General features: G+C 33.3%; 1 protein-coding gene across 5 annotated transcripts; it reads left to right on the top strand.

Annotated features, from left to right (window-relative positions):
• Positions 1–6026: 6026 nt before the first annotated feature.
• LOC107641202 (formin-like protein 13) lies at positions 6027–15092 on the top strand. 5 transcript variants are annotated; one of them, XR_015902621.1, is made up of 18 exons: positions 6027–6680; positions 6830–7527; positions 8117–8338; positions 8453–9828; positions 9926–10049; positions 10540–10611; positions 10815–10913; positions 11015–11056; positions 11257–11337; positions 11419–11469; positions 11585–11666; positions 11797–11891; positions 12065–12136; positions 12225–12341; positions 12873–12941; positions 13027–13093; positions 13257–13600; positions 14625–15092. XR_015902621.1 is itself a non-coding variant. In XM_088502240.1 (17 exons), exons 1-17 carry the CDS (start codon positions 6608–6610, stop codon positions 13418–13420), a joined length of 3504 nt encoding a protein of 1167 aa, XP_088358366.1. In that variant the 5' UTR covers positions 6027–6607; the 3' UTR covers positions 13421–13879. The 5 variants fall into 5 exon arrangements, 1 of the variants encoding a protein (XP_088358366.1); XR_015902620.1 differs by having other exon boundaries at positions 14547–15092; XR_015902623.1 differs by having other exon boundaries at positions 6294–6680; positions 10815–10917; positions 11025–11056.
• The last annotated feature ends 862 nt before the right edge of the window (positions 15093–15954 follow it).

The raw sequence follows: 15954 nt of genomic DNA, 5'->3' as shown, positions 1-15954 counted from the left end.
AATAGGGTGTGGGTGGAGTCTCAACCCTATCCGACAAATCCGCAATATATATATATATATATATATATATATATATATATATATATATATATATATATATATGTTATAATTATATGTTGAATAAAAAACCACTCACTAAATGTAAAAGATTTTTAGTCACTAAAAAAAGATCATTAATTAGTAATTTAATATTTTTTTTATATAAAAGTCAGTTCTATTTTAAATTATCATGAAGTTATATAATAATTATGCATCTTTTTTGTAACTCGCAAATAGAGTCAGGTATCCGCGGGTTAAGAACGGATAGAGTTAAAATTGAGATATTTTCAACCCGCAAATAAGGTTAGGATTAGCTTCAAACCCTACCCTACCATATCCATTGCCATCTCTAACTGCCAGAACGCACTCAATAATGTTTAGTTTCAATGTTACTTTCAGTTTCATACCACTTATATAATAAGGGGGAGCCTCTGGTGGCCAAAAGAATGGTGGCCAAACATGACTAAGAATTGACATTCAATAAACAGATGACATGTGGTATGTATCATTAGTAGATAGATTTTGTATTATAGACTAACGTATAAAGCACACAATTTAAAACAGTAAAAGAGAGAAAAAAATATTAACACCTTGTAACTTTGTAATTTAAAGAATTAAAAAACAGTGATAATAAATTTATGGTGATTTAACTAATACTTTAACTTAACAAGATAAATTTAAATTTTGATTTAAAAAATATGATAAAATTTTTAATAAAATTTTGAATTTAAATTTTACACATACGGATAATAAATTTATGGTGATTTATATAACAATTTAACTTAGCAAATTGAATTAAAATTTTGATTTAAAAATTATGAAAAAATTTCTAAATATGCGTTGAATTTAAATTTTTACGAAAATAACAAAAATGTTTAAACTAATAATAATATAACTTAAGAAATTAAATAAAAATAAAAAAATAAAGTTACGAATATTATCAAGAAAATTGACTAATCATTAGTTAATAATTAATATAAAAATAAAAGAAAGACATGATGATGAAATATCTTTTTTTTTAAATATATCATACTTGTGAAATATATATTAAAAGAAAGATTTACTAATAAAAATTAAATTTAATTTTGTTATATTGAGAATATAAAATATTTTATATAGTTTAATTATATATTTTTTAGACAATTATTTTTACAGTTAATAAAAAAGTAATTATTTTTATTGATATGATAATACATAATTATTAAATATTCGTATAAATTATTTTATATTAACAGTGTATCAAAAATAAATTCATGAAAATATATATAATTATACATTAAAGATTTAATTAGAATAACAAATAATAATTAATTACACATTTTAATTTATTTAATCACAGGTTTATGTTTATCTATTAATTTTAAATTTACGTGTTACTAAGATCTTTTTAAAAAGTAGCTATTTTTTTTTTTTTTTGTGTTTAGCAATCATGTTTATTAGAGTCAAATCATCATGATTCATTCAACTCCAAATTCTGCCACATGTCAAATTCTTATTTATTTCTTGATCTTAGCCATCTTAGCCACTCAATCTTTATAGCGACTAGAGACAAACCCATACAAACGATTCTCATATATTAAGATATGTTTTGCCACTTGGATGGATTCTTAATTAATTTCACATTAATATTAACTTTATGTTAAATCTACTAATTTATAAATATACCAAAATAATTAAAATGATAGTATCACAAATGGGAGGTAATCCCATTCCTATCAAGCGTGAAGAGGCAACGAGATTATCGGCCGTAGAAGTGAAAACAATTTAGTGAGTTGAACTAAAAACGAATTAATGTGTGCATATTATAACAAAATAAATGAATTGTCGGTGGAGTAGCTGAGAATTGTTTATTTAATTTGGTTTTATAATTAGAAGTAGGTGCGAAGTTTGATCGTTTCTATTAATTAATATGAAGTTCACACATCAAATTCACGTATCCACGTTCTAAACTCTGCATTACTTTAGTAGCTTTTTTTGGTCGTAGAAGGGTAGAAGCTAGTGTCGTAATTTTCAAGGAACTACAGCCACAACCCTTTAGTTTAGTTGCTTTGATTTTTCCTCACAGATTCCTCAAATCCCACAATAAATCTGGTTTTCAATTTACCTTGTGTCCCCCCTTTTTTGTTAAGACTTTAACCCTTTTTTTCTCTAACCACTTATAAAGCTTCAAGGAGAAGAAATAACTAATGATGAATGCCCCCAATTTAAGGAGTACTTTTATCACTCTACTAACGCATGAGTTGAAAAGTACAAAGTAATTAAATAAATTTAAAAAAAATAATAAATAAGTCCTGACCTTTTGTCCGCAGACATTTTCGTCTCTAACCATTGAAAAATACTTTTAAGTTCCTGACCTTCACAAAATTTGGACGGATCAGTCCTTCCGTCCAAATGCCTCATGGGACCAATCCGTCCAAATGCCTCTGTCAGGGACTGATCCGTCCAAATTTTGTAAAAGTTAGGGACTTAAAAGTATTTTTTAATAGTTAAGGACAAAAATATCTACCGAACAAAAGATCAGAAACCTATTTATCTTTTTCTCAAAATTTTAAGATAAAGTTAAAAAAAAATTGATATATTTTACACATGTATATTAAGTGTGTGTTTGGATTACAGTTTGCAAATGGGAGTTTGCATAAAATTGATTTTGCAAACTTGATTTTGATCAAAAGTAGGTTTGTGTTAAAGTGATTTATGTTTGGTAATTTTTGTATCAAAATGGATTATAATAAAATAAATGTTGTTTGGTTTATACCATTCAAAATCACTTTTAGATAAAAAATTACTAAAATGGACATCAACTTAGATTTTTTTTATATTATCCTATTGTTTTAATTTAGATATTTAAATAGATTTTATTAGTTAATTTTATAATAAAATTAATATTTACTTATTAAAATAAAAATAACATAAAAATAGACAAAATATATTTTTAAATAAAATAAAAAATATAAATTTTAGATATATATATATATATATATATATATATATATATAAAAGAATATTTAATCAAATATATTACATTTTTTAAGTATTAAATGTTACTTTAGTATTTTTTTACATCGTACTCTTATTTTAGTACTCTCAATAATCTTATTCTTAATATTAATTTGAAATCCAACGTTTATGATTTTATTATTATATATGATTAATTTTTTATTTAATTTATCTTTTTTAATGAAATCCTAATCTATATTATAAAAAATTACACTAAAACATAGTATAGGAGAATTACAATTATAAAAGATAGTACTGAAAATAATAAAAAAAATTAAATATTTACTTTATAGTGATTGAAACAAATTTAAAAGTTCTTAATGATCTTTTTATATAATATATTTTTAGTATTTTTAGTACTTTTTTTTAGTATGTTATAATTTTTTAATATTATTATTATTTACAATTAATTTTTTTATTTAATTTACTTTACCTAATAGAATTAATAAATCATATTATAAAAAGATAATAACAAACATAATACACAAAAATCACGATTATAAAAGTGTATAATGTCAAACAAATAGTTAAAAAAAATAAAAAAAATAAATAATAGAAAAATAGAGCTCATATAAATAAAAATAACAAGAATTTTATAAATAATACAATAACATATACAAAGGGTAAAGTTGGTAAAAGGTAAATAAAAGGTTAGTATCTATGGCTAAAAGCCCGTTAAGAAAACGCAGAAGTTAAAAATAGTTGCTTCTTGTAAACGCTGGTTTTGGCAGCAGAATCACTTCTGCGTTCATGATAAAAAAATTTGCCAAACCAAAAGTTGAAACTTTCAAAAAATTTAAACGTGCTTCTTCCCTTCCAACGGGTTTCCCAAACACACCCTAAGATATGACGAAAATTCACTTGTAGTTGTCTTCATGTGAAGTTATTAGTTAAAAACCACTAGATAATAATTTAATCAAATATATTCTCAACTAACAACTTTACATAAAAACAATTATATATAAATTTCTATATTAAAACATATATTCAATTAATCAATTCTCGAATTTTTATTTTAGCTTTCTGACACAGATTCAATTAGTTATAGATTTACAAAAATATTATATATATATATATATATATATTCTTAAATTAGTTATTATATATTTATATATACATATATTATTTTATATATTTCCAATATATAATTCTATTTCAACACAAATTTTGTATATATAAATAATTTAATAATTAATTTTAAAAAAATACTTTTTGTCTTTTAAAATTCAATTTTTAATTAATTTTTAAAAAAATTTATTATTATTTAATTAATTTAAATACTCATTTTTATGCATTAATTATTTAAAAAATAAAAAAGTTATTTATTTTTTATTTTCTCTTTTTTCTAAAAATTAAATAAAAAATAATATTTAAAAAAAAACATAATTGTACTATTAATTTTAACGTACACAAAGCATGACTTTTTTATGTAAATGCGCATGCAAATAACTTTAATTCCCAAAATGCGCATGGCTGAAAATGTTTTTGAAAATGCACACGGCCAACTCGCAAGGATCACAAACAAAATGGAAATAGGATACAGATCAAGGAGGTGTCCACGAAATGGGTTCTGGCCACTGACACAAACCATTTCATTTGTTTCAGGAACGAAATGGAGCACCTCACACATGGCACACACGAAATGCACCATATCACCCATGGCACACACGAAATGGCCCAACTCACATATGACATCCACGAGTTGGGCACTTCATGGGAGGCACACACGAAATGGCCATCCTCACGTGTGGCAGGCACGAAATGGGGAGGGGGCCAATCAAAGCAGCGAGTCTCAGTGTTGCAGTTCCTGTACGAGCATGCATTAGGTGATTGGGAGACAATTTATTGTTGTCTTGTGAGTGTGAAGCATATAAAAGGAGGTGAAGGGAAGGGAGGGGACCAATTCAAAGGTAAAAAAAGAGAAGAGAAGTAGTGGGTTGCATGAGAAAGTTTTATTTGTTGGTGGGGTGAAAAAAAAATTTTGTGCTGGAGGAATAATTTTTATTATTAAAAAAATGAGTGGAAGTAGAATTAATGTGGAAAAAAATCTTAATAGGTTGGATGAATTTCATATTTCTCCTCATTTACATGTTAAGGTGAGTTTTTTTTAATAAATAAATAAAAATTTGTTAATGATTAAAAAAATTGTTGTAAACTAAATAATTGTGTTTTGCTCTATTTCAATTTCAGCCGGCACGTGTGTTGACTCCGCATGGCACGCTGGTCGATGTTTTCTCTGTAAAGAAAGTAGATCCGAGTATGGAGATTAGGAGGCAGATGCTTGAACCGTATCTAAGAAGAGCCGGCTTCTATTATGCGTCTCTGATAAAGCGTTTTGAGTACGACAACCCAATGATTAGCGCTCTTGTAGAAAGATGGCGTCTTGAGACCCATACATTCCACCTCCCATGGAATATATGACCACATAAATATGTCTAGATGCCATTATGACACCCAAAAATTAGTAAAAGCAGCTTCTATGAGAGTGAAATTTTCGGAGAAGAGGAAAGGGTAGAAGAAGTGAGAATTAGAAATGTGGCTTTAGTTCTGCTGGAGAAGGGTTTTTATAGCCTAGCCGTTGTTTTAATTCGTGTGCAGTACACACAAATTTGTCACATTTCGTGTGCGGTACAAGAGATATGGAGTCTTAACTCGACAGTACACCTATTTCGCACCTGCCTGTCCAGAGTTCTTCCTTCCATTTCGCTGCTGCCACCATGAAAATGGGATAGCCATTTCGTAGGAGTTGGCCCTGATATAGATTATCCATTTCATGGACACCTTGAGTAAAATGGAGTTCAAATTTATTTCATGGGCACAAACCAAAAAATGGCAATGCGTATTTTTAAAAAGATTTTCAGTCATACGCATTTTAGGAATTAATATTTTTTAGATGCGCATTTAGGTTAAAAAGCCCACAAAACATAACATAGTTAATTAGTTTGTCAAGCACAAATAAGTTAAAACTAATAGCTTGTATTAGTTGAATCATTCTCAGTCATTTTATGGCGTAGTTTTGAATATTTGGGATGTTTCCTTTTGGTTGAGGAACAAAGGAACCCCCTTTTTCAACAAAACACAAACTAATCCAACGCTGCATGAAAGAGTCACAAGTGTAATTTATCTATTTCGCACCAAAATTACCCGTCGCGGGCACAATATGACACGTGTCATCTCCCAGAAGCTCCACGCAAGCGACCGGTCACTGTGAGTCGGTTAGTAACCACAGCTGCAGTCACATAATTCAGCTAAAAACAACAACAACAAAAAACTGAACGGAGCCACGTCACAATTCTCTCTCTCTCTCTCTCTCTCTCTTTTATTTTTTATTTTTTATTTTTAAAACACAATCTTCTCTTCTTCTTCCTCATCGGTTTCTCACTGAAAACAAAACAAGAGAAAGAGAGATCAAAAGCATTTCACACACTCACTCACTTTTCGATTTTCATTCTCTCATTCACGAAACCGCTTCTCAGCGATTAAGCGTAAGGGAAAAGATAACCCGGTTTATGTGCGCGCTGAATGAGAGTTTCCGTTTTTGCTGAACCCGAAGAAGCTTGTTCTCAGAGACATGGCTATGCTCCGAAAATTGTTCTTTCGAAAACCCCCCGATGGCCTTCTCGAGATCTGTGAACGAGTCTATGGTAACCTTCTCGCTCTCTTTCTCTCTTTATCTTTATTTAAAATGTTTGTAATTGCATAAGGTAGATTAATTCCAGGAACATTAGGTTTTGTAGAAATGGAATTGTTGATGGAATTGTTGGTTTCTTAACCAATTAATTGATTAATGTAGTATTTGATTGCTGCTTCACCACTGATGCTTGGAGCGAAGAGAATTACAAAGTTTACATTGATGGTATAGTTGGTCATCTTAGGGAGAACTTGCAAGATGCTTCAATTCTTGTTTTCAATTTCAGAGAGGAAGACACCAAGAGCGTTATGGCAGACATATTATCTGAGTATGACATTACTATTATGGACTATCCGCGGCACTACGAGGGTTGTCCTGTGCTCAAGATGGAGCTCATTCACCATTTCTTAAGGTCTGGTGAGAGTTGGCTCTCTCTTGGGCAGCACAATGTGTTGTTAATGCATTGTGAGCGCGGAGGTTGGCCTGTTTTGGCCTTTATGCTAGCTGCATTGTTGATTTTTCGGAAGCTTTATACTGGGGAGCAACGGACTTTGGATATGGTGTATAAGCAGTCTCCCCGCGAGCTTTTACATTTGCTGACACCCTTGAATCCGATCCCTTCGCAGCTGAGGTATCTGCAGTATGTTTCAAGAAGGAATGTGGCCATAGATTGGCCACCGTTGGACAGGGCGCTCATGTTGGACTGCATCATCCTTAGATTCATCCCCAATTTCGATGGAGAAGGAGGCTGCCATCCCTTGTTTAGAATTTATGGGCAGGACCCTTTTAGTGGAGACAAGAATCCGAAAATGTTGTACTCAACGCCCAAGAGAAGCAAGAATATCCGGTGTTACAAGCAGGTGAAATTAACTAACCCCTAGGCTTTCATATGGATTTGTTGCTCTGTTTGCTCCTGGGTCCTCTTTTTTGAAAAGTAGAGCACTCATTTCATATTTGAGCACTCTGTTTGCCCAATGTAGTCTTAGCTTTAAAGTTGGTAATAGTTAGCATTTCCAGCAATTCTTTCCATTGGTAAGTTTCTCAATAGTGATATTTTGCAAAAAAGTTATTTGATGAATAAGCAAGCTTCATTTAGGTGGGTCGTAGTCTTTGATACAAGAGACTGTTGCATCAATATCCCAAAATTCTAAAAGGAATAAGAGGAAGAAATATGACAAAATAAGGAAGTGAATATAAGTTCATATTTACTAGGTTTAACATGAGCAAATTTTGGTCAAGTTTCAACATGACTACTATTTTTCAGTCTTACAAAATCCTGGATTAGTTCGAGAGGGGCCCGTTCTATGAAAATTTGAATTGATACAATGATATGTTTGTTGTTCTAGAAAATATTGTGCCCCCAACACTTTTATTACTCGATCTAGATGCATATGGAATCTGATCGTAGATGTGTAATTATTTTGGAACTCCTTGCTAACTGTGCTGCAGGGAGAGAGTGAACTAATTAAGATTGATATCAGTTGCCATATTCAAGGTGATGTTGTGGTTGAGAGCACTAACTTGAACGCTGATATGGAGCAAGAAATGATGATGTTCCGAGTAATGTTCAACACTGCTTTTGTTAGATCTAATATTATGATGCTTAACCGGGATGAAGTTGACATTTTATGGGATGGTAAAGATCACTTTCCAAAGGATTTCAGAGCCGAGGTATATCTTCTTTTTTCTTTTTTCTTTTTCTCATATATAACCGTCTGTTATAATGGCTACATAGGTTAGAAATACCTAACTTTCAAATTTATTCTTTGGTTTATTTGGATGAAGATCCTTTTCTCAGAAATGGATGCTGCTGCAGCTGTTATGGTGGATCGCACCTCATGCTTTGAGGAGAAGGAAGGACTGCCAGTGGAAGCATTTGCCAAGGTTCAAGAGATTTTTAACTATGTGGACTGGTTGGACCCCAATGCAGATGCTGCACTAAATGTTCTCCAACAGATGACTGCTTCGGCTATCATTAACGACAAGTTGGATACAGTTTCTGATCAGCATGGAGAAATGGGCACAATGCCTCAGGGGAAAATGAGTAAGCAATCCCCGGAAAATGAGAAGAGTAAAAAAGGTGACATGGCCAGCAAAGTTGATGCTACTCCAAAGGCATCTGATATTTCTTATTTGCCTGGTTCTATGGATGCTTCTTTTTCCCCAGAAACACCTCCTTTACGGCCTGCCCGAACTAGATTAGGCAAAGCATTTCATGATTCTCTTCCCCATACAGAAGTCAGTCATCAACTTATTGATGAAACTGAAGCCCAATTACAAGATAGAAGTCCGTCATCTATTTCTAGGTTTGCACCTGAGAGTCAATCGTCACCTACCTCTTGTAGTAAGTCACCAACTGATACCATCACCCTGGCTTCAAATTCAGGTATTACTTCAGTTCAGCCACCCCCTGCACTTTCTCCCAGAACACCGTTGAAGGAGATTCCACCTGTAAAAACAAGACTCGAGTCATTCTCACCGCCTCCACCCCCTCTTCCTCCTACTCCTCCTCCAAAGGATCATAAACCAGCTATAGTTAGATCTCCTCCACCTCCGCCACGTCCTTCAAATAACGATCTACATGTTATAGAAGGAGCCCCTCCTCCAGCATCACCTGCTTTAAAGGAAGAGCCACAGATAAAAGCTAGACACCCTCCTCCTCCTCCTCCTCCTCCTCCGCCTCCTGCAAAGGATGATTCACAGGTTAGAGCTAGATCCCCTCCACCACTGCCACCTCCTTGTCTCTCTGTCAAAGCTGAAGCTCCTAGTACACCATCAGCAGCACCACCGCCGCCGCCGCCACCGCCACCATCTGCATCATTTCCCTCCAATAAGCCTAATCCTTCTGTCCCAGCTGCTCCTCCACCTCCTTCTGCACCAGCTGCCCCTCCACCTCCTTCTGCACCAACTGCTCCACGACCTCCTTCTGCACCAGCTGCTCCACCACCTCCTGCTCCCTTTGGCAAAGGAGGTTCAAACCCAAGCAATGGTTTTCCAGGGTCTCTTTCGGATGGGTCCGGCTCAAAGGGACGGATTCTGTCACGTACTATTAGTTCAAAGAATAATGGCAAAAAGCTGAAGCCATTGCACTGGTTGAAACTATCTAGGGCGGTGCAAGGAAGTTTGTGGGCTGAGACACAGAAATCGGGTGAAGCTTCCAAGTAATGTTGATTTGGCCATAGTGTTCATTTTTATGACCAATAGTCTTCCTATTATTCTAGTGTGTCATGTGCCTCTACATTTGTTATCTTTATGTAGAGCCCCAGAGATTGACATGTCAGAGCTTGAGAGTCTCTTCTCAGCAGCAGCCCCAAGTTCAGGTTCAACCAAGAAATCAAATTCCCAAAGCTCAGTTGGGCCTAAATCTGATAAAGTGCAGCTGGTAAGTTACCTCTGGTTACTAGTAGTACAAAGAGAGCTTATGGTTATCTAAATAATCTAGTTGTTTATACCTGAATGTGATAACTAAATCTACGACAAATAGTTTCTAGGAGCTCTATCTATTAATTGGTTATCAATTTATGGCAGCACCATATTACATTAACGTTTCAAGTTGTCATCTGTCAGCTTGCTATTCACGCCAAATTTTAGATGACAAGATGAAGTATAAAAAATGATAAAAACAAAATTGATTTGAAGAGAGTTACTTTGCTATTTCCTGCACTTTTTCTTATCATGGAATTATGAGAGATCTGTTGTTGAGTGCTGTGTTTCAAACAACGAACATTAATCTGTATGGTACTGTGTTTGAGATAGGTTATGCACTTATTTGTGATTTTATAACTGCTATATCTTTTATTTGGCCACAACATAAAGTTGGCACTAACTTGCTATATCATTTATATTTATTTTGATGTTATCCCTCCTTGCAGATTGAGCATAGGCGAGCATACAATTGTGAAATCATGCTTTCAAAAGTGAAGGTGCCATTGCATGAATTAATGGTAAGATTGATGTACCCTATGATGAGTTGAAGTTTTGACTGTGGAATTAATGTTCTCATTTAAAATAATGGCTAGGACTTGTTCAACATTGTACGCTTCATTGCTCTTTTCTTTTTCTAGTCTTGCTCATGATATGGAATATTCTAGATGATAAGTTTTGATAAGAGTTATCATCAACCATTGCTTCTTTTGAATGTTCATAGAGCTCAGTGCTAGCACTGGAAGAGTCAGCACTAGACATTGATCAGGTTGAGAATATCATAAAGTTTTGTCCTACGAAAGAAGAGATGGAATTACTTAAGGTTGGTAAACAATGATCAATAATTATGCTGATCTCAAGTTCCTTAAAATAATGAGTATCCTCTTTCCTTTCAAAATCACTCGACTTTTATCAATTGGACAGGGTTATACAGGGGAAAAGGAGAAGTTAGGGAGGTGTGAACAGGTACATAAGCTTTTATGAGTTTTTTTATGTACGGTTATAGTTTGGGATCTCATTGGTAGACATAGGATGTTCGAATATTTGAATTTAAGCAATCTTTAGAAGGTCCCAAATATTACTTCTTATCTTCAATGGTGGAGACTGCATTTCTACCGTGACTTGGAATGTAGTTGGCTTACATCTCCATAACATTCTCATTACAGTTCTTCTTAGAGTTGATGCAAGTACCACGGGTAGAATCCAAGCTCAGAGTTTTTTCATTCAAAATTCAGTTCCAAACTCAGGTAATTGCCATTACTTGAATCCTTGATAAGATTGAATTTTAAATTAATTTGCAGGTTGAATGACTCGTTATTTTTATGTAGGTTGCTGACCTTAGAAATAACCTGAATGTTGTGAATGCTGCAGCAGATGAGGCATGATAACTTCTTTTATACTCAAATATTTTTTATTTACTTCCTTTCCCTTTTTTTTTCTAATAAGAAATAAAATTTTGGATGCTTCTTTGTCATTCCTCTTTATCTTTTTCAGATCAGAGGTTCTGTCAAATTTAAGAGAGTTATGCAAACCATACTTTCCCTGGGCAATGCTTTGAACCAGGGAACTGCCAGGGGTAAGTTGAAACTTAAAACAAAGTACACTGATATAACCCATTGTTTGACGTCATTTTATATTGACATAATTGGTATTTAGTGTTGAGTCTCATAGCTGAGATATTTTCACACACACCAATGTTTTTTTAGGCTCTGCCATTGGATTCAGATTGGATAGTCTTCTGAAGCTTACTGAAACACGTGCACGGAACAAGAAGATGACTCTCATGCATTATCTTTGCAAGGTAGACAAAGTTACTTATTCATTGTTGTCATATTTTCTAGTTCCTGTTAAGTATTATGTTTCTTGTGTGCCTAATCAATTCTGAACTTCTGACATTAAGTCAGTGTAATGGATAGCTTTTCTTGTACTGAGAATTTTGCATCTTTAATGAGTGATGGTTTGAAACTACCATAGGTGCTGTCTGATAAACTACCAGAAGTTTTAGACTTCTCCAAGGATGTTGCTAACCTAGAGCCAGCAGCAAAGGTTCTGCACTTATCCCAGGGCTATTCAGTTGAATATGTTGTTGGGAATTGAATATTTATCACCACTGACTTGTAAAATTTTGATCCAGATCCAATTGAAGATTCTGGCAGAGGAGATGCAAGCTATAAGCAAAGGATTAGAGAAAGTTGTGCAGGAATTATCGATCTCTGAAAATGATGGTCCGATGTCAGAGACTTTCCGCAAGGTATATAGGCATTGTACCTCAAATTCTGCTGAAGTTTTTCATCAGTTTAATGTGGTTCATTCACCAACTCATCTTTTGTTTGAGTTCATCGTAAAGAGAGAGGGGAAAAAATATTGTTGTTCATTTTTTAGATTTCATATTTCCACAATTCCACCACAAAAAATGAATGCATAATTGTTTGTGAACTCTGCATAAACATATCTTAATTAGAGCCAACTGAGTTTGTAATCAAGTGCTGTCAGGAAGGAATAATGGCATTCTAGTTTGTGTCCCCATTCTGTGTAGGTAATCATTGAGATACTGAGGCTTGTTTATCATTGTTCTAATATGAGAGTTTCAAACCTTGGGCTTTAAAAAAATGTGGAAACTGATCAGGATAAAAAATGTGCATACCTATCTGTTGGTTAAATCCACTTTGTCAATAAGCATACATATGCCAATATATGATGTTAAGAACCCAATCATTCTTGATCTCGGACATAAGAAATATTGACGTTCTCATTCTATAATTTCTTTCTTTGTTCCTTTTAGAATTTGAAAGGGTTCCTCTCTCATGCTGAAGCTGAAGTCCGTTCATTGGCTTCACTATATTCTCGCGTGGTAGGCTTTCGTGGATGTATCTGTATGTCTTTGAAGTTTAGACCATATATAGGCAATGCTTTACTTGGATATTTATATTTTATAGGGTAGGAATGTAGACACGTTGATTCTTTATTTTGGGGAAGATCCATCACGGTGCCCTTTTGAGCAAGGTGAGAAGTTATATATATATATATATATATATATATATATATATTACTCTATTATAACTCTTTGTTCGGTTTTTTATTCTTTTACTTTGATTCTGTTATCCATACGTTTAGTTTTGTTTAGTTTTGCCTGCTACGGCTTGTGATAATTTTGAAACTTCTGCAGTTGTCAATACTCTGCTCAACTTCACTGGAATGTTTAACAAAGCACATGAAGAGAACAGCAAGCAGCTAGAGCTTGAAATGAAGAAAACAGCAGACGGTGACAAAAAGAAGTGTGAACAAGAAAAGATAATACCAGCAGCAATCCGGACCGGCAACGTCCAATGAGTGGTAATTGGATGTAACACTAGCTTCAACAATCAGAAACCACTAAGCATGACTAGCAATTTGATCGGAGAAAAATGGTTTCATGATTTTGGGAGTGCATGTATAGTGACACAGCACTTTTAGCTCTGACATTGAGAACCAGAACATGGATAGAACTACATATAGCACTGCAAAGGCGAGGTAACTTTTCATGACCAACTCACTTTGGTTGTACATTCTTTTCTCATCATCATCTTACTCTAGTTGTTTTTGGTTCATAAATATCCTACACCAGAGACGGTAGAGTTTGCATGAGTTGTGTTATTTTGCCATGCAACTGTATATATTTTTTCCTCTCCGCTCTGAAATTATTCATGTTTGTGCCCTTCACCCACCGCTAGCAAGACTGCTTTTCCATCTGTAATGCCATAGCATGTATTATCATATAAATAAGATTTAATTTTGAGTTAGGTGAGAAAATATAGACTATAGAGGGTGAAAATTTATGCAGTGGGTTAATCAATTCTTCAATATTAAATTATTGGCAAGCCAATAATTGGAGTCTATTGCGGTGGCCAGTGGCTTCATCACCGAGCATGATTTAATTTGTCCACATTATCATCGATGAACTATATATTAGCATTTTCAACCTATATTTCAGTGTTACGTAGCAGGTTGCAGTATTCACTAGCCACTAAGCCCACTGTTGATTTGATAAATTAAATCACCATTAAATTAGAGGATTGCTTTACAAATTATTAAGCATGCAAGTTGAATGCATCCTTTTGCTAGACAGATGCCAATATATTATGCACTACCCCCAACACGTGGTAGACTTGACTGACTTTATAATGTATAGTTGTATAGACTTGGAAAAAAATGTGAAGTTTATAATATTAATTAATGAAAAGTTGGTGTTATCCTGAACAATGAAAGAATAATCGATTATTAATTATAATTAATATATATGGTGCTTCTTGTTTGTGTGCTATGTAATGAATGAGGATTAGATATAAAAGCAGAAAAATCCGCCCCCGCCGGAGTTGGATGGCAGAATCAATTTTCAGACTTGACCATAGATAGTGTTTTATGGAGCCAATACTTGGTTAATTAAGTATTTTGATTATTGATTTGGGTACTTGTGTAGATCTTGGTGATAATTGAGACAGAAGATAGCACAGATTAATTAATTAGTGGAGCTTTGCTAACATAATTGGATAAGCAGGCACGTGGGTTGAGGATATGATATCACAGCATTTTTATACTAAAGACTATGAAGCATCAAACGGCACGTGGTGTGGTGGCGCTGAGGTCACGTGCCTTCAACGTTATACCTTCTTGTGGGGATTGCGGTCCCCTCTTCCTCCCATCTCATATAATACCAACAAGAATGATTAAAAACCAAGAGGTCATTTGTCTAAATTAATTAAAAGCAGTGCTTCAAGCTATATATTATTATTATTACTATTCTTTTTCACTTTTTCACCTTCCCAATTCATCCATGCCTATCCCAAAAAAAGTTGACTTATGTAGTTATGCAACCTCTTACTCTTAAAAAAAGAAGGCTTAAGCTTTTGCTTCTCCCATTTTAATGCTTAACCGATAAAGAAAAGTAAAAAGAAACATCTTGTGTAATGTGTGTATTTATACATTTGTTTTTTAGTGTACAAAAAAATTTCTCATTTATTTTTCACATGACAAGATTACCATGTGTGATTTTTTTATTATTCATGTAAAATGTGAGACCTAAGAAGGCATGATATTGAAGTTTGAAGATAAGAATTTACGCTTGATAATTTTACGTGAAAAATCAGTAATAATTTTCGTTACTTTTGTTTTTAACATAGGAAATATAGTAATTTTAGATCAGGTACTATTTTATTGTGTCTTATTTTCATAATGAAACAAATGTATTTGTCATATTTTTTTTTTCTTCGATAGATTGAACAATTCTCAATTTTAAGTATCACATAACACATCTACACATTTATGGTTGTAGCAACAGCTAAGATTTTTTTGATCGGTTGCAATCGAACCCGAAATCTCTAAGTGAAGAGCGAGAGACTATGTCATATGGTTAATTAAGGCTCCATAATGCAAACAACAACATCGTAATCAGTTTAGCTTCAATAATCTCCTCTCCTTTGAGTTTAATAGCATTTTCCCTTTTGACGTCATCGATACACTCCACTATATCAAACATGATTCATGAACAAGTAGACAAATTATCAGTAGTTAAAAACGAATTATCTAATATATCCTCACTCAAATTAAGAAAAAAAAATGCTAGTACTATCTTTTTTAAGCAGCAGACAGAATCATGGGAATTTGGATATATAGATCCAAGTATTGAAATCATGTTGATGCTGTTGGAATCATGGCCATAATATATAATGATGATTGATGAATAGTAGAAGAAAGCAAATAAAAGAGAATCACAATACCATTCCAAATTGTGTCGGTGAGTATTATCAAGCGTATGTATGTACGTATTTACATACGTATGCAAGAACAAAAGAAATCAATGTCGTCACGTACGTTAGACGTAAAATGCG

The sequence above is a fragment of the Arachis ipaensis genome, chromosome B1 (genome assembly GCF_059453495.1).
Source record: "Arachis ipaensis isolate K30076 ecotype BB chromosome B1, ASM5945349v1, whole genome shotgun sequence".
In the NCBI taxonomy this organism is placed as follows: domain Eukaryota; kingdom Viridiplantae; phylum Streptophyta; class Magnoliopsida; order Fabales; family Fabaceae; genus Arachis; species Arachis ipaensis.
The sequence above is the reverse complement of the archived record's forward strand: the minus strand, read 5'-3'. Positions and strand labels throughout refer to the sequence as shown.

What these genes read in the sequence shown, in the direction of transcription:
- LOC107641202 (XM_088502240.1), top strand. Translation starts at nt 6,608, where the DNA reads ATGGCTATGCTCCGAAAATTGTTCTTTCGAAAACCCCCCGATGGCCTT. An exon ending in AGTTAGGGAGGTGTGAACAG is followed by an intron (nt 11,057 to 11,256) that starts GTACATAAGCTT and finishes TTCTCATTACAG; the next exon opens with TTCTTCTTAGAGTTGATGCA. An exon ending in GAACCAGGGAACTGCCAGGG is followed by an intron (nt 11,667 to 11,796) that starts GTAAGTTGAAAC and finishes ATGTTTTTTTAG; the next exon opens with GCTCTGCCATTGGATTCAGA.